Genomic DNA, 24640 nt, shown 5'->3' with positions numbered 1-24640 from the left:
GGGTTTGAATCCAACGTGTCTCATCTGATAAACCGGTTTTTCAACCAGTTCGCCCCTAGGCCTGTTACTGTAATCTAGCCCGCTTCTGTATCTTCATGCTCACGAAAAGGGGAAACAAGAATGTAGAATGAGCAGAAGAATCCTCCGACAATGATAAATAGAGTAAAATGAACTAGCATTTTAAAAGAGATAAGTAACAAAACCAATCCAAACAATGAAATTAATGTGAACTATTATAAAATAATAATTAAAAACACAAAGAAAAGGAAGTGCTAGTACAACACAAATAACAAACGTCGCCTGTTTGCAATAGCACACGTTCATTGATGTCAGTTTGCTGTCGCTGTATTGGGGGAGGGAGAGGGTGGATGATGGAGGCCAAGGGGGTGGGACAGTGAGAAAAGGGGCTGCGTGCTAAAACGCCACCACCTTTTGTTGCTGCCCGGATGTGGCCCCATGTATTCGTCTCCTTCATTTAGGAGATCTATACAAGTGCCCCTTTACTGCTTGGTTAGCCACATCTAACTAGCTGCTGCTATATATTGTTTGTAATGTATCCACACTGCATGTCCTAGTCAGAAACTGGAAGGCTGAGGGGGCTTTCTGCACATGAAAGTGGTCATCCAATTATATTGTTCTATTTGCGGTATTTCTATCATATCCATAATTTTTTCAGCTTTCAAAATACAGATCATTGTACAATAAATACACATTCATTTGTAGTGTTTCTTTATTGCCAATATTATGGCTAATATTTGAATATTTTGTTAATGGTTATTATTATGCAACCAACCGTGTGCAAAAATATTGAGGGGATTTTTGCATTTTTGTAAGCTTTAAACTCGTGTATCGTCATTTTTATTCTCCACATGTTACTAGCCATACGTGTAATATTACGTTGTACAAGACTTTATTCTCCTTCTCAAATTATCTATTTTTTATCTCTGTCTCTCACTCTGGCCACCAGGATCAACACACACACACACACACACACACACACACACACACACACACACACACACACACACACACACACACACACACACACACACACACACACACACACACACACACAAAGACGCGCATACATTAAGATTATTTAATTTAAATATTCTTCCATGTCATTTAAGATTATTTTGAAGTTAATGTGATGAAGAATTTGAATCGGGATTATCGTTCACTTCCCTTTTACATAGGTTCTGTTTTTTCCTGCTGCAATGACACGGCGCATGCGCCGTGTGTCTCCTTCATTGTGCCCTATCCTCTGTAGGCTAAGCTAGCTGTCATTCCCACAGCAGCATCCAGACAGGGGTACATTTGCAGATTTTCCTCTCTAAACAACTTTTGCACCGGTATGGAAAATTATTGCATCTAATGAATTGTATATGTAGTATGACAAAAAATATTTGTTTGAATAGATAGAGTGTTTGATTTCAATGCAAGTGATAAGTATCGCTCTAATTCTCTCCAAGGTTAGCAAGTTACCGACCATGTTAGCTATCGGCTGTTATATAATGATGATGTCTGGTGGGGGTTATGCTCCGTGCATTCGTCCTCATCCCTTTACCCTGTCAAGCAGTGTGTGTGTGTTTCTTTGTTAAGCATTTTTTTCAGCATCTTTTCACTGAGGTTTTGATAAAGATGCTTAGGCCAACTTGTCTCTTCTTTTCTGAAACTGATTTGATACAGTTTGCTGCACTGGGTTTTTTAATCGTTTATACAATATGACGCGCATCAGCCAGCAAACCTTCATAGCAGCTTCTATGTCATTGGCAGGAATAGCGGTTAGTGTGCCTTATCTAACGGTCGCTGGGCCCACAGAATCCTCCCCCACCACACCTCTCTCTCAGGCCTGTTGGCTGTGTCCTTTGTTCTGAATGAGGTCTACGGCAGCCACCCCAGATGGGTGGCCGTCAACAGGCCCAGAACATTAGTATAATTACTAGGGGAGAGGGCCACGACCTTTTAAACATGGCCCTTTCTGCTATTTTATGAGACGAACGCTCCATGAAATCCTTCCATGGCCACTGAGGCCTATCAAGCCTACTGTAGCGACATCTGAATACTTAATGTCCAAGACTGCAATTTCAGTTATTATTAATATGCAGAATGTGTTTGTGTGCATGTGTCTCCAAAATACACCCTTTAAAATACAAATTTCACTTTATATATTTTTTTTTGTTCAGTTAAATTGTTGATTGTCTGACAGTTACTAGTCTTGCAGAACTTCAAACCCTTCATAGATTTTGAATTGAGTGTGTTTCAATTGTAGTAATATGATTGATTTTAGATTGAGCCCTTACTATTACACCCCCATCAGCAAATTATAATGACGAAAAAATGGAAATTGTTCCTGTTCTACATTCAACGGCAGAAGGATATGTTAAACGGTATTAGGCCACCTATAACTGGGTGATATTAACATTGAGTCATACTAATGTATTATTCTAAAAAGTCAACACATCTAATAGCCAATAACATTGACTTACCTCACATACCTGGATTACCACCACCGAAGAAGAACGTCATCATCTTGTGACGCTACTCTTTTGAAAAGCCATTCTGTATACACAACATCATGTATAAATAGACATGTAGGAAAGACAACATTACAACTGAGTCATGCATTCAAATGACGTTCTGGTTTCTTTCTATTTATAGCATCATGGCTGTCCCTCCCTCCTACGCAGACTTGGGCAAGTCTGCCAAGGACGTCTTTAGCAAAGGCTATGGTGAGTAGTGTGTGTGTGTGTGTGTGTGTGTGTGTGTGTGTGTGTGTGTGTGTGTGTGTGTGTGTGTGTGTGTGTGTGTGTGTGTGTGTGTGTGAGATGTGTCTCTTGTGTGGGTTCCACCTGTTTTGCAGCGTAATGCATTGTCATCATGATGTATTACATAGTCATGACAATTGGAGGAGCTTTAATTGGGGTAGTCTGTGTATTTATGTGGACTCCATAGCAACCAGGCTAGTCAGCTGGATTTCTTGGGTAGGGAGACAGATTCAATAATTGGAAAGGAGCCCAAGTGTAGGTCAAGATTTACTATCTTTCTCTATTTCCAGGGAGAATCTGGGGTTTCAGGGCTGGTTTCAAATGACACACGCATGATTGCAGCACAAAATAAATTGGCCATATCAGGCCCCGTCCACACGGAGCCGAAACGGGCGAAAGCGATCCGGTTTTGTTTTATGCGGTTCAGGAATATCTCCGTAAAGACGGATTCATTGCGAAACCGCATCGAGCTGTTGAAACGCTGTAGTAAATATTCAAGGCGCTGGTTCTCCACAGAAAAAAGTGGAGCGCATCAAGCCTGCGCGCATACAGCCTGCGCGGTGTATACAAACATTCAGTCACGAGGAGATTCAACCTTTTAAATTGAGCAGAAATACTTATTCATGTATAGTTAGTAATTAAATGTATCAAGGGGCTGTATTTACTACAAAAAGAATACAAATAAAAAATTAAATAAAAAATTCAACGCAACTCTGACGTCGCCCAGCAGGTGGGGGGGCAATGACGTCATCGTTTGCGTTTCAGGCGTCCACGCGAATCCTAACACGAAACCGCATAGGTCCGGATATATTTGAAACCACCCTGGGACATGGTTTCAGAAATGTGCGGTTTCGGGCACCGGATTCGCCGGCTCCATCTTGAGCCGGCGAATCCGGTGGCCGTAACTATACAAAAACCTGATTTTATTTAGAGGTCAAATGGTCAAATCAATCTATCCACCATTGGCCGGTGGCAGGTGTTCCTTTGGACCCTTGGTTGCACAACATTGATTTTTTTTTTACGATGAGTTTATTCTCATGAGACCATTTATCTAAATTCTGTCCCATCTCTTGTGCGGCTTTAGGCTTCGGCGTGGTGAAGTTGGACCTAAAGACCAAGTCCCAGAGTGGAGTGGTAAGATGTGTTGATCATTCCTGACCTGGCATTCCACCCGGTTACCCCTCTGACCAGCCCCGCCCGTCCATCGTTTCCCAGATGTAATAACGTTGCTCCCCGCAGTCGACATAACTCCTGAATTCCTAACCCCATGCTGGGACCTACCGACTAAACGTTTCAGGGGAACCGGTGTATCCGGTGATCGGGGCGGCTAGAACCCTGTTGCCTTTGTTCTAGAGAGGGAGACAGACCGACAGACAGACAGACTGCAGGCCTGGCTGTCTGTGTGTCTCCCTCTCTCTCCCTGTCTCTGCTAACCCTGGCTCTATCTCCATTCTGCCGCCTTCCATCATGGACCCGTCCCGCTCTAATGTAGATGGTAAGATCTGGTGTCACACCCCATCCACTCTGGATCCCTGTGTGAACGCTACAGGACCTCTTCCGTTCTAGTTTTTGTCTCTTTCTCTCCTTGTATGATTTTTCATAAAATGGCCGTCCTCCTTTTTCATTTTTTTCCTATTCTTCCCATGGATGTCTTTTTCAACGTTGATGTCTTTAATCCTACGTCTTTTCATTAATATTTTATTTTAGTTGTCTGTGTGTCAATATGTGCCTCAGCATGTGCCATGGTTATTATTTACAGGCAATGTATATAAGTCAGAATATTGCATTATCCTTTTTGTGACGGTGACATGTATTTTAAAAATAAATCGCTCTCATTTCAAATGGTTATGAATCCCATTAAAAACTCATCTTAAGCAGCTACGAAAGACCAGGGTTAGAAGCCTTCTCCTCCTCTTAATAAATCAAACGGTTTGTTTGACGGATGCACAGCTGCAATAGACCAGCGTGTTTACACCAGATGCTGAGTTGTAATCACACAGAGCAGATGCACGATGTTGGCTTTACTTTGGTTTCCTGCTCAGGATAACGTCTTCAGACTGGCTTTACCCTTGGCCCTGCCTTAAGGGAATGTCAACTGAATGTCGGTCAAGTTAAGTCATGTTCAGTAGAGTCTAGATGGCTATGATGATGGCATATCATAGATCTAGGCTAAGTATAATCTGTTCTTTTTTACAGAGTTTGTAGTTACGTGCACATATCTGATGAAATATATTTATAAAAATATTCTAAGAATTTAAAGTTTTCATGTAGAAATCGTCATCTGAATAGCCTTTATATATTTTTATATTTGATTACACAGTAGTGATCCATCGGAGATGTTCATGCAATCCGCCGTGCCTTCTCCTCTCATTAACAAACGTCCCCGTTTCCTTCTGATGGGTCATCCGTCCGCTCTTTTAACCTACGCCGCATTCTACATGCATCCCAACGGCTCCTGCATCCCTCAACGTGAACGCCCGCAGCCATGCCATCCTCTACAGCACCGTCGTTTCGCCACAGGGAGACACCCCCCCACCCCCCCCATTAAACCCTGTTTTCTTTCCATGCCTCCTTCCTCCCCTAGGAGTTCAACACGTCCGGCTCCAGCAACACGGACACTGGCAAGGCGGCTGGTAGCCTGGAGACCAAGTACAAGATGAAGGAGCTGGGCCTGAGCTTCAACCAGAAGTGGAACACTGACAACACCCTGGCCACCGAGGTCACAGTGGAGGACCAGGTGCGTGTTGGGGAGCAGTGAAACATGCTTTAATGGACCTGTAGAGTACTGTATAGGGAAGGAAGTGGGAGGGAGGAAGGAAGTGTTTTTAACAAATGTTGTTGTATTGTTTTGCAGTTGGCGCAAGGGCTGAAGGTTGCTCTGGATACGTCTTTCGTACCAAACACAGGGTGAGTCCGACGTCCGCTGGGATTAGGTCATATTGACACAGTCATACCTACATCCGTCACAAGTCACGCATAGAGACACGTTACACATACCGGATGTTACACTATAACATACATTATCCTTCCTTTTCTTGTTTTTATTTATGCTCCCAGTCGGAGTATTCCCTAAATAATCAGCGGTATGACTAAATAGGAAACTCCTGGTCCATCAAGCCCATGACGGGTCCCCCTCTCCAAACGTTCCGGTCTACATGGTGTCTGAGTCACTTTTGGGTCATTGTGGTTGTTTTTGTTTTTTCGTCGACATCCAAAACTATTCTTCTGCCTTCCAGGAAGAAGAGCGGCAAGCTGAAGACCGCCTTCAAGCGCGACTTTGTCAACGTGGGTTGCGACATCGACTTCGAGGGTCCCATCGTGCACGCGGCGGCCGTTCTGGGCTACGAGGGCTGGCTGGCCGGCTACCAGATGGCGTTCGACACGGCCAAGTCCAAGCTGACCCAGAACAACTTCGCCCTGGCTCACATCGCCGGAGACTTCCAGCTGCACACCAACGTGTGGGTATTCACCCGGAACGCAAACCAATGTCCATCTCACATTTCTATGGGCACTGTAGGAATATTTGTTTGACTCCAAGCTGAGAAGATTCTGGGTTTGAATCTCCATGTACTGGCCTGGGAACTAGAAGAGTATGCGATCTCATATTCTATTTGTTCTGGCATGCATTATTCTGGTCCCCCTCCCATTCAGACCGATACCCAGCCGACATAGGGCGGGTTAGATACGATGACGGCCCAGACGGCGCTCCCAGAGGAGTGCCCAGTGGGAGCGCCGCGGAGGTATTTCATGAACAACCAAGATGGCTGCCGCTGATATATCCCACTATTTGTCTGATTGGTCGTAAGTCTATCCAATTGCCTCCAGAGACATTTTGGTCTGCGGCCAGTCTGAGGTTCCAGACTAATGCGCTTTAACCAATTAGTCTGCCAGTGTCTGGCTCCCAATCTACGCTTCCTTGAGCAAGATACCTACTACGCCTTAAGGACGTTTATAAATTCCCTATGAATGCAGGACAGGTGTCTGCTGAATGACTTAATCGCAAAACAGTTAGTCATGGGAATGGAGTGGGGTGTTTTCTTTTGGATGAAAGCCTCCCAAAGTAAATATCTCAAAAGTAAAGAGGACATGGGAGTGGAGGAACAGTAAGTTGGAGCTGAGCCGGAGTTTAACTTTGGATGAGAGCATCTCCGAAGACAAATAGTAAGTTGTTACTGTCTTGGGAGAGGAGAGGGGCGCGTGCAATGCCAGGTTCTGGTTAACATCTGCTAACATCTGCATGGTCCCCCCCCCCCCCTCCCCCACAGCAACGACGGGACTGAGTTCGGGGGCTCCATCTACCAGAAGGTGAACGACGAGCTGGAGACAGCCGTCACCCTGGCCTGGACGGCGGGCAGCAACAACACCCGCTTCGGCATCGCCGCCAAATACAAGCTGGACAAGGACGCGTCCATCTCGGTACGACCACCCTACCGAGCCCTGTGCATCTGTATGATGTGATCACAAGGGAAGGCCTTCACTCTCCATCGAGGGGTGAGGCCTGACCGCTGCATGGTCAGTGGAGCGCCTCCCTTTGGCTACTACGGCGACGTTTCGAACGCAGAATTTGACCGATTGTTCTTTGAAACGCCTCGCTCCATGGCTCCAGGGAGCTGAGCTGTAAAGCTGTTGTGTAACATAACCAGAAAGCCATGGGCTACTGGCTTTTTCCATTTCCTGAGTTTCATGGGGGTCTTTCCATTGGGTGGAACCTATGAGCCAAAAAAAAAGGACTAGATTTGGCCTCGCTCAGTCTTATATGCCTAAAGTGCGTCACTATTGGTCCAGACACTCTTTCCGTCCTCTTCTAACACGTTTCCCCCTCTACCCCCGCAGGCCAAAGTCAACAATGCCAGCCTGATTGGCGTAGGCTACACCCAGAGCCTCAGGCCAGGTATGTTTCTTTCCGTGTTTGTTTAAAACACAATGCATCTATTCATAGAACTATTCATCCAAATCCACGGTCAGATTAGCTGGATGAAGCTCATTTCCTCACGTCTCCGCAGGCGTGAAGGTCACCCTCTCGGCGCTGATCGACGGGAAGAACTTCAACGCGGGCGGACACAAGGTCGGCATGGGCTTCGAGCTGGAGGCCTAAAGCCAGCCAGCCGTCCGGTTCAGGGTCGGCCATCGAAGCCCCACCACAGCGCGTCTCTACACTCCATCCGTCCACGGACTCCCAGTCCCACGAGCACCCCACCCCCCCCAGCCATCCCAGTCTCCTGGCTCCTCTCTGGCCCCTCTCTCACACTCCAGTCACCCCTCCCCCCATACACACATCTTGAATGGAGCAGTTTGATGGTTATAGTCCCGTCACGGCGTCATGTTGAACAACAGAGGGGCCGACGACGTTGGAAGTTGTGTGCGTGTATGTTTATGTCTGTGCGTGTGTTGACATTGTGTAGTACGATTGTGATGCAATGCGCTTTTTTTATAAAGCGGCCACATTTATCTCGCTAGGTCACGGCTTGCGTAGTGATCGGTGTAAACGTGTAGCGTGTGTATCCCCCCTGTAGTCTGTCATGAAACAAGCATGTCTGAATGAAAAACCTAGAGAGTTCGCTTGATCGCTTGGTTAAAAATGGTGCTGTCTTTGCTTTTGGTTTGAGTAAAAAATAGGGTTAGCCTAAACATTTGTTTGGGGGAGGTCATTGCCGACCTGGCTGGCCGTAAACCGATCTATATAAATGTTAATTTTTATCTTTTAAGTTTTGCCGGTTTTATTTATTGGTTCAGTTGCTGGTGGTCACACTCACAAGGTCAAAGCTATGAGAATTTGAGCACCCGACCATTACTACAGATGGCATTTCCTGCTGCAATAAGATAAGTGCCAGTGGTGTGTTCCCTTTGAGAGGTCAAACAATATGCTGTTTGTTTTTGTTCAAACAAATTTTCAGAAACCGAAACACTTCCTCGGTGTGTCTTTCTTCTGTTCTTTCTTATCTGAGTGACAGATGAAACCAAGATGGCAGGATCTTCGGATAGGTTATTTAGTTAGTTGGCATTCCTACAATGTTGGTTTCATCTTTATTTTGGTTGGCTAGTCAAGTCACAAAAGAATTGTCACAGGAAAGTCTGCTTTTTATTTTGTTTCACTTTCTCGAGAAACCAAACTCATCATTGCTCTGTTGGAATGTTTACGGCATTTCAGACCAAACAATGCATTTCAGACCAAACAATGCGAAACCATTCTTTAAATCACACTGTGATTAAAATGATGCAACAGGCTTGTCTGTTCCACACGACTATCCTTTCTTCTGCTAGGGGAGAACCACAAATCCCACATCATATTGTGTTGTCATATGCTGGTTTTGTCATTTCTTTGTGGTTTGGAAACAGTACGTAATTTTCCAATGTTAAGGGAATTCTAATAAGAATAAAAATAAAAAACATTGTCTCAATATATCTGGTATCGTTGTCTGTCTGCGGCTCATTGCGCAAATTATGAAATAATTCTAAACGTATAGACTTAGAGCAATCAGATAAAGGACACATCCAACTTAAGTGGTCGGCTAAAAGGGCAGAAAACGATTTTAATATTCTCCTCAGTGAGACGGTCTGTTCAGTCGGTCAGGCGGCGCTGCCAACGCCGATGGCAGATCAAGAGATCGTTGATCTACTCCCACCTTATCCCACAGAACCATGGCATTCTTACTACATGAACTCTGTTCGTACTCACTCAAGTATTTGCGTCCACATGCAGAGTCCACAGTCTAGTGACAAAATGGCCGGGATCGATCTGTTCCTTTGGTTTCCTGGTAGGAGGATTGTGGCGCGTCCATTTCCTTATGCCCACAATAACACGGCACCAGATACCATTAGGTTCAATACAAATTCTGCAGTTATACCACATGTTCTGTTGGATTGTGATTGACCGCTTTAAGTCAAAGTTCTTAGGGATTCAGTTAGGGCGGCAATGCGCTTGGCCACCCTGGTTTCTTGATTATGGAGTTGGAGGAGGGGGGGGACCAGGCCAGGCCCCGGCTGGGGGGGGTCACAGCAGGTTGACCTTGGCCACCACCTGCTTGCATCCTGTCCGGGCGTACTGGTGCTCCCCCACGGCCGGGTAGTACTCCACCTCCCCCGCCAGCCGCTCGATGTTCTCCCGGTCCGGGTAGAACCCCTCGCCGGCCATCTCGTCCAGGAAGCATTCCGTCACGTGGCTCTTCTCCAGGAGGCCCATGGGTAATATCTCCGCCGCCTCCCACAGCGGGTGCCTCTTCTCCAGCGTGTCGCGCAGCACGGGGCCCAGCTCCTTCGCCAGGTTGCCGTGGCGACCGCCGCACGCGCCCTCCATGGTCATGGCCATCATGCCGCCGCCGCCGCCCGCCGCGCTGGACGAGTTGTGCAGCAGGTGGTGGGTGATGTGCTCGCCGCCCAGGCCGCTCAGGAACAGGTAGACGGCGTTGAGGTACTCGTTGGAGCGCTTGGTCGCCACCAGGTCCCTCAGCGCGTCCAGGATCTCGCCGTGCATGTGCTCCGCCTCGTCGAACACAAACAGGGGGATCTTCTCCTCCTCCTCGGCGCGCTCCACCATCTCCGCCACCACCACGGAGAGCGCCCGGGCGCAGTGCCAGGCGTCCGCCTCCAGGGGGCAGCGGTGCAGGACGTAGTACTGCAGCACCAGGGGCTCGCCGACCACCGCGCGGAAGTGGCCCGCCAGCAGCCGCCCCAGGTGGCTCTTGCCCACGCCGGAGGGGCCGTGGACGGAGAGCACCAGGGGCCTGCCGTGGACGTAGGTGGAGAGGTAGTCGTGGAGCAGGCCCAGCAGCCCCTCCACGGCCGCCCGCTGGCCGAACACCTCCCGCCGCAGGGTCTTCTCCAGGCCGTCCAGGTCGTAGCGGAGCACGTGGTCGTCCAGGTTCTCGATGGCGTTGTACACCTGTGTGCACGCAGCCGGCGGGAGGGTTCTTTAGTTCAAGCACTTTGGAATGTTGCGGTTTAAAAGTATTTGCCAGATCATTTGACCTCACTCACTACTGACTCACTACTTTAGAGTTTTAGCGATTCTCCTGGAATGGTTTCAAGCTGGTTTGTGACTATGGGAAGCATTGGTGGCATGTCTTTGCCTGATAAGCTGACTCATTTAATTATACTGAATCGCATCATGGCTTTGATACTGCCCAGGTATGAAGCTGCCGGCAAGATACTGAAAACAATCACACCCATTTATACAGATTCTTTTTTTAAATAAGCGCCAACAGATAATCTTTTGTTTGTGTTTAAATCATTTATATGGCTCTGCTAACACAAATAGCCTAGCGACTGAACTGGGAGTGCAGTGCCAAGCAACAAACTAAAATCTACCTCCTCACCCACTTGCTCATTTCTGTAGGTCTGCATGTTACCGCAGCTACTTTGTATCAAGTGCATTTTCCGTATTATTCGTGTTTCCATTTATTGTGATTTAATAGCCTAGTGAGAGGCGCGTGATTCCCATGAGTTGACAGCTTAGGCTAATGTTGGCTAATTAACTTATTACAAACTACAATAAAGCAAAGTGATTCATGTACAGTTAAAACTCCCAGCGCTGGAGGCTTCATACCCAATCAGATGATTTGGACGAAACTAAGATAACCAAAACTAAACATCGTAAACTCGTTGCATTGAGATAGCCAACAACCAAGTTATCTTACAATGACAGAGGTGATCCTGTTTTATCATCTTTCTAATAGGATCTTCACACACAGGGTGTGTGAAGATCCTATTAGAAGATGATAAAACAGGATCACCTAGGACAGGTGTGTAACCAGCCACCCAACCGAAGCCACAACCATTCACCCGCGGTGTTTCGCCAGCATTGAGGGCGATTGCTATCTCTAGTTTGAAGCTTTGATGCGCGTCGTGCTGCCAGAACATTTTGACAAAGATATTCCTTTGTTCTCCTCTCCTCCCTCCCCCCTCTCCCCCCTCCCCCTCCTCCTCCCTCCTCTCCCCTCTCCCCCCTCCTCTCCCGTCCTACCTGCAGGAAGACGATGGCACACAGCAGGTAGAGGCAGTACTTGGCGCGGCTCTGAGCCGGTTTGGGCGGGGCCCGACGGCCCTGTCCCGTGGGGTACTGCACCCCGCGGTTCTTCCTCCTCCTCTTCCTGCGCTCGGGCGCCAGGGGCGGCACGGAACCGGGCTCCCCGTCGAAGGTGAAGATCTTGGGGCTGGTGCGAGACGGCGCCCCGGCCATGAGCTTGGCGCCGCCGAACACCTGGGACATCTCCAGCCGCCGCTTCTTCATGGCCAGGTACTTCTGTCGGATGCGCACCACCGCCAGCAGAGAGGAGGAGAAGTTGGCGATGACGGGCGGGAGGCTCGACCTTGGCGCCTCCTCCTCCTCCTCCTCCTCCTCCTCCTCTTCATCGTCTCTCTCCACCTCCTCTCCCTCCGTCTGGTCGTCGGCCGGAGACTCGGAGTAGCGGTCACTGCTGTCGTAGAGGCTCATCTGAAGGGGGAGAGAGGGGGGGGGGGGAGAGGGGGAGGGTGGGGGATGGATACAGGAACTGCAATGAGTGTGCAATAAGCAACACATTCTTGGAAGGATTATGGTGAATAAGGAAGTGCGCCCATGTACCATGTTGTGTCCCATACTACAACATCACCTGCGTACAAAGGTTGTGAAGAGGTGGTACAGACGGAGGTGGAAACCGATGGAATGAATCACCCCGCCCTTACGAATACGAAACATGCCGCGTCGCCGGCAAGAATGAGCTTATGACATTTATCCATGAAATCGCTGTGGAACGGTGGATGGTTTTGGTTTGGATTGTATACCTATCAAATAGGATAATGATGATTTATGCTCCCAGTATCGAGTGGTCCGTTGTGAAGACATGTCATGTATAAAGGGCACCCACTTCCCCTTTGAACTTCCTATTGATAAACCATGTTGAAAGCCATTTCCGCCTGATTCCTCTGAACCACAAGGGTCCAGCGAGCAACACACAGGAACCACCGCCAACACAAATACAGGCTCATAGGTAGGCCAGCATCCAGCACGTTGCACAGCTCAGTGGCCGTCTGTGGGCCTACGTCGAAACTCTGTGTTGCAAAAATAAACATGCACATTACGCACACAGCGCTGACAAAGACATCAGAGCGACGGGAAGCTTTTGGACAAATAAGAGAAGAACAGCTGAAACTTTCTCTGTGCGGTCCAGGAAGAATGAGCAACGGTGAAAGCTTTCACTGACGGGAATATGTCGAGGGGAGTGTCTTTTCTCACTCAGGGTGAGTGAACAAGACAAGACCAATCTACTTAGTTTGAACGGTTCCAGGGAATCGTAATAGTCCCAGCTCAAGCACCATGATTTATGGCTGATTATTTTAGTATGACATTATTTGACATCTTGAACCCCAATTCTCCAAGTGTTGCTTTGTAATTGTGGCACTTTGACATTGACACATTGTGTATGCACAAGCAATTCAAACCCGGTGTAATAATTCACAGACTTACACCGATAGTTGGGCGTGAACCATATACCTTCCGGATGATTCATCATGATGGGGGGTGTGTGTGTGTGTGTGTGTGTGTGTGTGTGTGTGTGTGTGTGTGAAGACTAAACAACTGGAATCTCAAAGTGGAATTAGAACACAGTCAAAAGTCGCTCAGAACATTTGTCGGCCTCTGCAAGTCTGAATTCCCAGGAATGACACCTTGATCATACGAACACCTGGCCACACCTTTTGTATTACCCTGCACAATAGGTCCCAAACGCACAGCAGAGCGCTGAGAGAAAGCAGAAGCAAGATGAGGGTAATTTGATATCGCTCCCTCAGACTTTTCTAACCTGTCCACTGCATTTCCTGCAGAGCGACGCATTCCACGCATGTCTGAGCATTCAAACAGATCTTCAAACAGATTATTATACGGGAAGCAGTCTAAGAGGATCCAGTGGCTGTCGATTGACCTCGTTCAAAGGATATCTACCTACATGAATGAGTGGCTGTCAATCGAACATTTTCCAGGGACATCAACTATATTCATCAAGACATATTAAGGGAAAACACAAATAATGCTGCTGAACATAGATTTAACCAGCAAACTTTATTTTAACTATTCAAAACACATCTAAAAAGATAAATGACAAAAAACACAAGCTGTCCTTACCTTAAATTTAGATAGACGTCTCCTCCCAAAATAGAGAAATGTCTTTCCTATATATATATATATATATATATTATATGTATATAGATAGATATATAGTATATCTATATAAATCTCTATCTTAAAGTAGGTCCATACTGCTGAGCGGCACAGCGTGAGACAGGAGGAAGCAGCAGACTCTAGTTCCCAACCCATGTATGCTTGGGGCCACAGCCTGCTTTTATACTCCAGTTCCCTCTTCAGTTCGGCAGGCTCCGCCCCTTTGCCTCGTCTCTTCTTCAGACTTCCTGCTAGCAGATCAGGTTGTTCTAAAAAGTCCCTCACAGAAAGGTGCATGGAAAAAAACGAAAATAGTGAAACACGAGACTGCAAGCGCACTGGTGGACAGGTTACACGTATAACATGTTTGCATAACATTTGCCTAGGGTCAGATACGGGTGCTTGGCTATTAATAAAATACCACACACACACACACACACACACACACACACTAAGAGCAGGAGAACGCACACACACCCACACACAAAGAGCAAGATAATGCAAACACACCGTAAGAGCAGTAGCACACAAACACACAAACACTAACAGCAGGAGAACGCAGACAGAAACATACTGTAGGAGCAGGATTCAACCAACACACACCCGCACACACAGCAAGAGCACACACACAAACACACACAGTGAGAGCAAGAGAATGCAAACACACAGTAAGAGCAGGAGCACACACAAAAACAAACACTAAAAGCAGGAGTGCACAGACACACACACACACACAGTAAGAGCAGGAGCGCACACACACACACACACACACACACACACACACACACACAGTAAGAGCAGGAGCGCACACACACACACACACACAGTAAGAGCAGGAGCGCACACACACACACACACACACACACACAGTAAGAGCAGGAGCACACACCCACTCACACACAGGAGCAGGAGAACATACACAGATGGTGTAGTTTTCTTAAGAGCAGGGCTCTTCCTTCAGGGATATAGATTAGTTTCTGAACAGGAAGGGGGAATGTCGTCACAGAGGTTTCACTGTTCGCCATTACTTCCAAACCAACGGATTCAATGGTCTGTATGAACATGCAGCCGGCCGGCTCATTGTCCTAGCAGCAGCAACAGAAGCACGCCAACGTTGTGCTACGGTTTCCATGGTGCAGATAGACAGCAACCAGCTCGAAGGGTTCTGAACTCTGTGGTCAGAGTTAACACCTATGTTATAAATGCCGTATATTGTGTGGGTTCCAAAACATTGCCTAAGGCGGGCTACATGTCATGTCTGCTGCTTGTAGCTTTCAGGCTAAGGTTGAGGCGTCAGTGCACACTCAATGAGCGAAAAACAAAAACAAAAACAAAACTACAAATTAGAGTCATCAGAACAACGTTGTGTTTATTTCTAAAGCAGGCTTTTATAAAAACAGAAAGTTAACTGAATACAAGAAGTGAAACTAGCTTTTCCTGCTCCGCCCTTGGATTGTTAAACGAGAGGAAAAGTGTCAGTGTGCAGCACATAGATCGACCAAATCGCAACACAATCATCTTTAAAGGTTTGGTTTTTCCAAAATGGTGCCAAAAGCCTGACACACAAACACACAAGTAAATGTTGCATAGAAACATTTTCCTTCAACCGGTTGAAAATATGAATGCTCATTTTGTGTCAAAAGGTATAGATTTTCCCTCAAGTAAGGCCATTTGAATCATCGAAAGCACGGAATACAGAAACAGTTAAATAAATTGAAAAGCCAATAAAACGTCCAATGTCAAATAATACAAAAAAAGAAGATCACAACAGTGATAAAACAGCCAGTTACTTAGTGAACCAAACAACTGAAATAACGTATCTCACCATCCTGTGAGACTTTAACAAAGACACAATCGATATATTTCTCTGCCACCTGCACATGTACACCCCTCATCCAAGGAAGAATATATACAAACAATGAGGTCCATTGCTTCTCCATCATGAAAATCTCTCAAAATGAAATGGAATTCTGCCACTCCAGTAAAAAGATTACAATTCGAATATATCTCATCAACATATCTTATCGTTGTAGGCATTTCAGTGTGTTTATGTTCACGAACCAACGAGAATTGTGTTCAGCCAGATAAGATCACGGTGCACCTCTCCTGCAGCAATCCTGCACCCTATCTAAAAAAAAACATGTTGAAGGGAAGATCGGAATAGACTAAATAATACGACTGGGGGCAAGGAGCAGTCTGAGCGTGTGATACACCAATAGTATTCAAGAAACCTCTGAAGAAAGACTAGTGCAGAGACGCCCAACTCCGAGCTCCAGTGGGACTGCCAGGTAGCTGCAGCATGATGCCCTCTCTGGATACCGCAAGAAAAACCTGGTTCTAAACGGACAGAGCTTTCAGTGTAAAGCTGTTCAGTCTGATCGGCGAAATGCGTTTGTATGTTCAAACTGAACTCCTCTCTGTGAGCAGAGCAGATCTAAAAGGATACATGATAGAAGTACATAAGCACCCGCCCGGCGCCCGTGTTCCAGACTCCACCTCACTGTATCAGGGTGGGAGACGGGCGGAGGGTGTATCAGTGTCCCTCTACGACGGCTTGTTGTCCTCCGATATCTCTACTTCCTCCTCTTGGCCCGGCCCCGCCGGCCCCGGCCGGAGGAGGGCCCCTCGCCGGCCCCGCCCAGGGCCCCGTCGGCGGGCGCGGCGGCGATGTTGATTTGGCCCTCCTGGATCTCGCTGCGGGCCTCCTGGGGCAGCTGCTCGATCTGCTGCTGGGCCTCCAGGTAGAACATGATGTCCCTCAGCTGCTCCTGGAGCTCCGAGATGGCCGCCTCCTTACGCTCCCCTGGGGAAGGACGCCAAACACGGACACACGGTTGCTTTTGGGGTCGTCTCCTTTCATTGGAAGGGAGCTGTGCATCTGAAGCTCTCCGTGTCCCTCTCCTCTTTCACATTTGTGTGTTGAAAGAGGAGAAGGAACTTGATGACTCAATTCCTACATAGCTTTACACTGACTGAAGGAAGACCTCAAGTCTTAGCTTTACACTGACTTAAGGAAGACCTCAAGTCTTAGCTTTACACTGACTTAAGGAAGACCTCAAGTCTTAGCTTTACACTGACTTAAGGAAGACCTCAAGTCTTAGCTTTACACTGACTTAAGGAAGACCTCAAGTCTTAGCTTTACACTGACTTAAGGAAGACCTCAAGTCTTAGCTTTACACTGACTTAAGGAAGACCTCAAGTCTTAGCTTTACACTGACTTAAGGAAGACCTCAAGTCTTAGCTTTACACTGACTTAAGGAAGACCTCAAGTCTTAGCTTTACACTGACTTAAGGAAGACCTTAAGTCATTTACCTCAGGGCCATTCAGCTAGGAACCAAACTACTACTAATAGGTGATTAAGCATTCGTTATCCTCTAACGTCCCTTGCAGTGGATACCAGATCACGGTACCAGGCTGTGCCAGAACCTCCGTAATCAATTTAGATTATTATTCCATACAAGGCCTCCCATTGGCCGCTCTCCTACCGGTCTCCCTCCCCTTGCGCTCCTCCTCGGCCAGCTGGGCCTGCAGCTCCGCCTGGTTGGCCCTCAGACAGTTGTTCATCTCCTGCTCCTCCTTCAGCTCCCCGCTCAGCTTGGAGACGCGAGCGCTCAGCTGGGTGTACCTGGAGGGGGAGGAGGTGCAGCTCAGTGATTGGCTGCTTCAGGGTTCCAACATTCCGGCGACAGAGGTACTCGCTTGGCGCTGTGAGCTTTGGTCTGGAATTGGAAGTTCTGTATCCTTGTAAAAAAATACATTTCAACCCTTTTTTTCATCTGTTGATTTTGTTTCTTTATTTGATCCTTTTTGCGTTTGATGTCTTTGTAAAGTGACTTTGAGTATCTCAAAAAGCTATTTGAATGCCTTACAAAAGAATCCTCATTGCACTCTTATTTTGATGGAAAATCTTGTTGTGGTTATGTCTTTTATGTGATCCTTTAGGAGTTTTCCAATCAAGTCTTAAAATCGAAGTCCCTCCATCTTAAAAAAAGTATATTAGATCGCTGGTGTCTTTCTTTGAATACCACTTCATCCAGACAGAGTCCAGTTCAGAGGTAATACACAGGCCCAACATAACATAATATAAATGAATATGGATCTAAATACTTGCTTCTTGCAGACACTGAGCTGCTGAGCGTTGAACATACAACATAGAAAATCCAAGCGTTGAATATCAGAATCAAACATCAGGATTTTGAAGGACAAAAGGGTTTCGACAATGCCAGAAGTCACACTCCATTATGTCTCCGGAATGTGCGTGACTTACTCGTAATTTGACCGACCACACCAAGCACAGGGACCTGGTGTAACCCTGGTGTAAAGCTGCTTGCGCCACGGAGGGAAATATGACACCGGTTGAGTTGTAGCGTAGTTCGGACAGGTTAAGTAGACACGAGGTAAATTGTCCCGTGTGTGTGCTTAGGGGCCACTCACACTAGGGCCGTTTGCCTGTTACCGTGCTGCAGGAAGATTCAGCACGATTCCCCCCCTCCCCACTCCCCCCGCTGTCACACTGCTCCCAAAGGCCGTGGCCTGGGCACGATTGCTCCTTCATACATACGTCATCACGTCGTAAGACGATAAATAAGTCATCACCAAGCGTCCTCGCTGCCATAACAACGATGGAGAACAACAACGTGAATGCTGTCGTCGGCCCAAATTTCCCTATCACACCAACGTAAACCCACTCGTGAACCACTTGCCGCCATTGTTTAAAATGATTGTTGTGGGGGAAGAAGGGCATGGACCTATAACGAAAGAAGGGTCGCGCAAGGACTATGTCATCTAGTTCACGTTGGGTATCCGCGCATGTGCGCGTGTCATCTCATTAGCATCTGTACTTTGGCCACGGCACACATCTCCCAAGTGTGCCGTGGCCAAGGGGCTGTGCCGTGATGGAATACGGATGCCGTGGTCACACTAGCCAAACGTTCTAGACTTTAGTATGCAAATGAGCTCGGGCACGGGGCCGTGGCCCTAGTGTGAGTGGCCCCTTAGTGACCTACTTCTTCTCCACGCCCTGTTTCTCCTTGGACAGCTCCCCCATCCTCTGCTCCAGGTTGTCACAGCGTTCCAGGGTTTCCTTAAACTTCACTTTCATGTTGCTGATCTGGAGACACACACACGTTCTGTTTATTTAGTGCCTCCTTGGCCAATATTGGAGATATTGCGCGTGCACACACACACGTTCTGTTTGTTTAGTGCTTCCTTGGCCAATATTAGAGGTATTGCATGTAAAAAAACAAAACAATAAATATGAATCAAAGCAATTGAACAGAGCGGCCTGCGCGTGGGCTACCTCCTCTGCGGTCTCCTTCTCCAGATGAACGATCTTATTCTCCCAGTAGATCCTCTGGGACTCCAGCTGGCTGGTCAGCAGGTACGAGTACTGCAGACAACCCATTATGATATGAACCCAAACACTCTGACACTAGGACACTTTAACCCTGGCCACATTGCACGATACAATATGTACATCGCCCTGTTTATCCGCTTTTATTTGTTATATATTTAACAATTATTCGCGGAAGTGGGGAACAGCCCCGGAGCCTGAGGTGAATAATTGTTTTACTATATACACACTACACGTTACGCGCCATCTTAGGAGGTTGACGTGTAGCATATACTAATTATAAATATATATATAAGTTTAATATATTGTTAAAACTTATATTGTATTTTGTCTTATTTCATTCCATTGTATTTATTTATTTTTTACGAAAAAAATACAGCGTGTGTCACAAAAACATTTCAATGCACATCCTGTATGAATATGTGACAAATAAAAACCTTTGAATCTTGAATCTGCAACACTGAATAAGATTCAAGATTCACGTGTTTACCTCCAGCTGCAGACCGTCAATCTTCTCTGTGTGGCAGATCTCTCCCTCACACTCAAACTGGACCATCTTGCCGTCCGTCTTGCTGGCCACTAGGCGGTGGACGTAGTTATCTGCAGAGGACCGGCTCAGCGTTAGTCAGATCCAGGATCAGTGAATACAATGCACTTCAGTCATTAAAGTCCTTGTTTTCACCATACAAGAAAATACACTTCTATACACACACACGAGTGTGTATATCGTATTTCTTGATTTCTCGTAATTTATTACATTGTATTATGTTTATTACAAACAAATGACCACAATTCAATTACAGTTGCGTTTTAATTTGTGGAACATTAACAAACAATATACAACACCTTTGAAACAAACCATGCGTCCACAAACATATCCAATTCATAAATCCTACTTCCTGCATCAAACCACAGCCGAGACGCATTTCACGGGTTATGAACATGAGAGCGACTGTGGCCACAACGGGGTGGACCACAAAACACACAACACACGACACCGTCACAGGTGACGCAACGCACGTCCCCATGAGGGTATCGTACCTCCGGCGTAGTCCCACACGCGGTGGTTGGTCAGCTGCATGGCGTAGGTGTGCTGCGTCTCCTCAAAGTGCTTGTAGGCGTGGCGGCTGACGTAGCGGCCGCAGCCGATGTGCCCGCAGATGAGGCAGATCCACAGGTTCTACGGGCGGAGGACGGTGTGCAGGTTAAGGAGGGGGGGGGGGGGGGGGGGGTGGGGGGTGATCGCTGCCCAAGGGGCTGCGGGTTTGACGGTATGTAGAATGTTTACCGTCATGGGACGATCAAAAAATGCTCATGTTGTGGGGAGGTCATGGTGCTGAAGGAGGCCTGGAGGCCTCCTTCAGCACCATGCCCTCCCCACAACATGAGCATTTTTTGATCGTCAAGGGGTCGGGCTTAACGTGTCTTCAAATCACTTTATCTCAAGAATGGCAGGAGACGAAAAAGGATAGAAAGAGACATACCGGGAGAGATCAGAGATCTATTTCAACCAGAAAAACAAGGAAAGATACAAAACACAAACAGCGCCTCGGTTTCATTACCTCCTGCACGCCACATTCAAAGCACTTGTTCTCCTCGACGGGTTCCGGCGTTTGGCAGTATCGACACACGGGACACCTGAAGAGAGACAAACAAACAGATCCCCGTCAACCAAACCCTGAACCTCACCCCGTTGGGGACGCCCCCCAGAAGCACTGCGTTCATTGTTCTCTATTGTGAGGCCGTGCGTGTTTCCTCCAGGATCCATTAGACACCAGAACACAATACTTTTAGGAAGAATGTTGGTTCTTCATAAAAGGACTGGATATGTGCGCTGGTCTCCCCATTGTTACTAGTGCTGGCCCGAGTCTGTGTTTCGCTGTTAATATCCAATCACGGCTTTGACCGTCAGCCAGCTTCGAGCTGGTCAGCCATCAGACATTATCAATCTATCAGTCTGATCTGCTGGACTACCCTTACAGATAAGGGAGCTGGCTGGCTGCTGACCAACCAGTCGTAGCCTGGTGAGGGCCGGGGTACTCACGAGGCGTCCTCCCAGCGCTGGAGACACTGGCTGTGGAAGCTGTGGTTGCACAGGGTGGTGAGCACCCCGTTGACCGACTCGTCCATCCGCTCCAGACACACCGTGCACTTGGGCAGCTCCGTCAGCTCCATCACCGGCAGACTGGCTCCCTGTTGGGGGGGGAGGGAGGGGGGGAGAGGGTCAGGGGGAGGGAGGGGGCGGAGGGAGACAGAGGACACAAGGCCCACGCCCACGTGGAGACGATAAGAGATCGTCTGTGTTCGGTTTTCCCCTTCTTATCTTGCAGCCGTAAAAGGAAGTGTGACCGTAATACTGCAGACCTCTGACAACAGATTACATTTGTTTAGTTACATCAATAGCAGCTTCAATTTACAACAGAGGATAGACCGTGGGATGGATGGTCTTACTGTAACGATATAGAGTGTATATAGATATATAGTAGCATGTACTTAAGTGCTTAAGGTCCTCATACCCGGTCTGACTTGATGACCTCAGCGCGCTCCACATAGACCAGCTGGCACACCGCCTCCTCAATGGAGTTGAATTGGCGGCCGTTACAGGCCGTATAAAAGCTGTCTGCATCTGCCTACACAAACAAGTAGACAGACATGGCATTGAAGGGTTCACTAAACGCACAATTTGTGATGTCACAACTGGCTCAAAAGGGACCTCCCTGTGACATCGAAGAGGGTATGGAAGATGGGGACGGAAATGTTGTGGTCTCTCAAATACTAGTTGCTTCACTGACCTTTAAATTGTTTAACTTGAGCACTCTCATCTATATAAGTTGGGTTTTTCAAATGGCTTGTAATAGCTTAACAACATCACACCTGGTTGTCAAATGTGGTGCCAAGAAGGCGTGTATGCAAAGAATGTGTATTGTATGATATGATGCATACTACATTTTTGATATTCCATCCGATGATGAATCGGGTTATAGACACTTACCTGAGTTCTGAATGTGATGAGGACCATGTACTGGTTGGGGGTGGAGTCTCGTATGATCTTCATGTGTTCCATGACGTCGTTGAAGGGCGCCACCAGCTTCATGAGGTCGTGGCTGGTCATGGTGGCCGGCACGGTCAGGATACAGAGCATGGCACTGCGCCTCACGTCCTCCGTCAGCGAGGTCATCTTACTGCGTCGCCGCCGGGGATCACATGACTACATTAGCCTTCTGGGTTTTAAATGTCACTTATTTTTTTCAAGTACATGATGAAGAGTGGGACATTATTCATATAATTCAATCAAATGTTATTAATCACAATAGTTATCCTGACTGATTTGTGGTCGCTAATATGAAATATGTGCAGGTACAGCTTCAGAGATACATATACTGGGTGGTCTTTTCTTGGTTCAGATTATCAAAGGAATCCTTCCTTATTGGCTACTCGTCAGGCAATGCTAGCCATTTTACGTTTTTAGGCTATGGTAAAAAGCAGAAGTTAATAACGACTGGTAAACGATTCACTTTACAATCCAATGAAGAGAGGACTTGCAGATGGATCCATACTTTTAGCCGTGACTCACTTGGTCTTGTAGAGGTGCATGATCCCGTGGACGATCTCCACCGAGGGGTTCCCGCTGAAGAAGGAGATCTGGTCGGGGAGTTCCTTGGAGGGGGAGTCTGGAGCCTGGCCCGTCTCCGCAGCCTCCTCCTGGACGTCCTCCGTACCGTCTGGGTCCGCCGGGGCACCCCCATGGCCCTCGCTGTCCTCTGCCGAACCACCACTGTCTTCACCGCCTCCTCCTGCTCCTCCTCCACCTCTGTCTGTAGGGACACGGGCGTGAAGGAGGTTCTCATCTCTGCCGTTTAAAACTTGGGAGAGTTCGACGTAAACAAACGTTACAATGTCATAATCTATGAATAGATGGATGAATGTCTACCTGGATTGGGCTCAAATGTTTCAATAACCATGTCCCCCATAGCTCTGCTGCCGATGTGTTGGTGGATGACCACCGATCGCTCCAGCTCCGTCTTTCCACTCAGGGTGAGTTGGGCGAGGCCCAGGGCTTTCTCCTCCAGGGTCTTCTCGGACATGCCGTCCACTGTGGCGGGGACAGAAACACAGGGAGGGCAGACGTGATAGGTCTCAGGTATGGTAGCTGATGGGTTAAAGTGGGTTTTTGCGTGACGTAATGGTCTTCAATGCTTATCGGCCTTGCCAGTACATGCTAGTACAGTTTATGCATCGAGAGTGTGCTATTGTTTGTGATGTTGACAGACAGAACTATCCCGACTTTAGAAACCCTTTTCTGGATACTGGTGAATCACTGGGAAGGTTCAGGAGAAGAATGAATGTTTGAGTAAACGACGATAGGCCTGGCTTTTATTTGAGCCTTCCCAGAGAGCGCCATTACAACTCTTTTGACTCGAGTACCTGCCAGGCTCTCCTGGGCTAGTGGCCCATGCTAAACATCTCGCTAACTCCTAGCTAGGGAAACTCACCGGCAGAATACTCGAAACCCTCCGGAGAAGGAGACTGGTCGGCTAATTCCAGACGGATAACAACCAGAGAAACACTCATGAGGTATGACCGAAATGACAACCTTTTTGAGAAAACAAAAACTCAAATATTGGTCAGCAAACCGGTTGGCTGACTCACAAGCAGAACACTCTGGGATATACTCAACAATCTAATGCTTGAAAAACCAACAGCGCTTGGTTGTATTACGACATTCGTTCTGTAGTCTTCTTGCACCCATACAGACAAGTAAAAAAATAGAATCCAAGACCATAGGCAATGATCATTAAGGAGCGTTTTCCACAATATTTACTGTCATGTTTGGCAACTGTTTATTGTTCAATAGTCTCGCGATAACAGATGATCGGAGATCTCGCGGTCTACTTTAGCGAGGAATTGTGCACTCTTCTTCGTTTGATATAAGATGACATTCACCGTGTCGGTGTAGCAGACGCCTGCAGGGGAGCAATTGTAACTGACCTAATATTGTAAAGAGTGTAATAAGATGCAGTTAAATCGTCCTTTTCCTAATGACCCATATTTGCATAATGGATAACGTATTCACAAGGCGTGAATACAATCAATAAATCACGATGGCATAAGTTTCCCTTGATAATCCCCAACTATGTTCATATTATTCTGCAGAAGTGAAAAATACACGAAACGCACGATATATTTACTAATTTTATTTTTTTAAAAATTGACATTCCAGTGTTTTTGTTTTAAATTTTTTAACAAAAGAATGAAAGGGTAGGATGACACTCATTCAACAAACATTCAACCTCAACAAAAACTCGGATAACAACTTTCTCAAGCTTAATGATTCGGGTGGGCCAGAAGCCAAAACAAAGGCATGTTTACCAGACGTCTCTGTATGA

The 24640-nt window shown here is 47.1% G+C and overlaps 3 protein-coding genes across 5 annotated transcripts; 1 reads left to right on the top strand and 2 right to left on the bottom strand.

Annotated features, from left to right (window-relative positions):
• The first annotated feature begins 1237 nt into the window (after window positions 1–1237).
• zgc:56235 (porin) lies at window positions 1238–9170 on the top strand. 2 transcript variants are annotated; one of them, XM_030341187.1, is made up of 10 exons: window positions 1238–1352; window positions 2662–2732; window positions 3853–3902; window positions 4261–4263; window positions 5353–5505; window positions 5623–5675; window positions 6005–6226; window positions 7034–7184; window positions 7602–7659; window positions 7772–9170. In XM_030341187.1, the coding sequence occupies exons 2-10, from the start codon at window positions 2666–2668 to the stop codon at window positions 7861–7863; spliced, it is 849 nt and encodes a 282-aa protein (XP_030197047.1). In that variant the 5' UTR covers window positions 1238–1352; window positions 2662–2665; the 3' UTR covers window positions 7864–9170. The 2 variants fall into 2 exon arrangements, with proteins under 2 accessions (XP_030197047.1, XP_030197049.1); XM_030341189.1 differs by lacking the exon at window positions 4261–4263.
• tor4aa (torsin family 4, member Aa) lies at window positions 8829–14519 on the bottom strand. The gene is made up of 3 exons (XM_030341185.1): window positions 13864–14519; window positions 11728–12198; window positions 8829–10647 (listed from the first exon to the last, which is right to left on the bottom strand). The coding sequence occupies exons 1-3, from the start codon at window positions 14275–14277 to the stop codon at window positions 9760–9762; spliced, it is 1773 nt and encodes a 590-aa protein (XP_030197045.1). The 5' UTR covers window positions 14278–14519; the 3' UTR covers window positions 8829–9759.
• Window positions 14520–15242: 723 nt separating this feature from the next.
• On the bottom strand, window positions 15243–24135 carry brap (BRCA1 associated protein). 2 transcript variants are annotated; one of them, XM_030342194.1, is made up of 14 exons: window positions 23904–24135; window positions 23747–23788; window positions 23185–23346; window positions 22828–23068; window positions 22246–22435; window positions 21770–21883; window positions 21298–21446; window positions 20816–20891; window positions 20295–20433; window positions 19744–19853; window positions 19200–19289; window positions 18907–19010; window positions 17386–17525; window positions 15243–16702 (listed from the first exon to the last, which is right to left on the bottom strand). In XM_030342194.1, the coding sequence occupies exons 3-14, from the start codon at window positions 23336–23338 to the stop codon at window positions 16473–16475; spliced, it is 1737 nt and encodes a 578-aa protein (XP_030198054.1). In that variant the 5' UTR covers window positions 23339–23346; window positions 23747–23788; window positions 23904–24135; the 3' UTR covers window positions 15243–16472. The 2 variants fall into 2 exon arrangements, with proteins under 2 accessions (XP_030198054.1, XP_030198053.1); XM_030342193.1 differs by having other exon boundaries at window positions 23747–24135.
• Window positions 24136–24640: the final 505 nt, after the last annotated feature.

The sequence above is a fragment of the Gadus morhua genome, chromosome 19 (assembly GCF_902167405.1).
Source record: "Gadus morhua chromosome 19, gadMor3.0, whole genome shotgun sequence".
Classification (NCBI taxonomy): domain Eukaryota; kingdom Metazoa; phylum Chordata; class Actinopteri; order Gadiformes; family Gadidae; genus Gadus; species Gadus morhua.
Note: the sequence above shows the minus strand (reverse complement) of the source record. Positions and strands in the feature narration are given on the sequence as shown.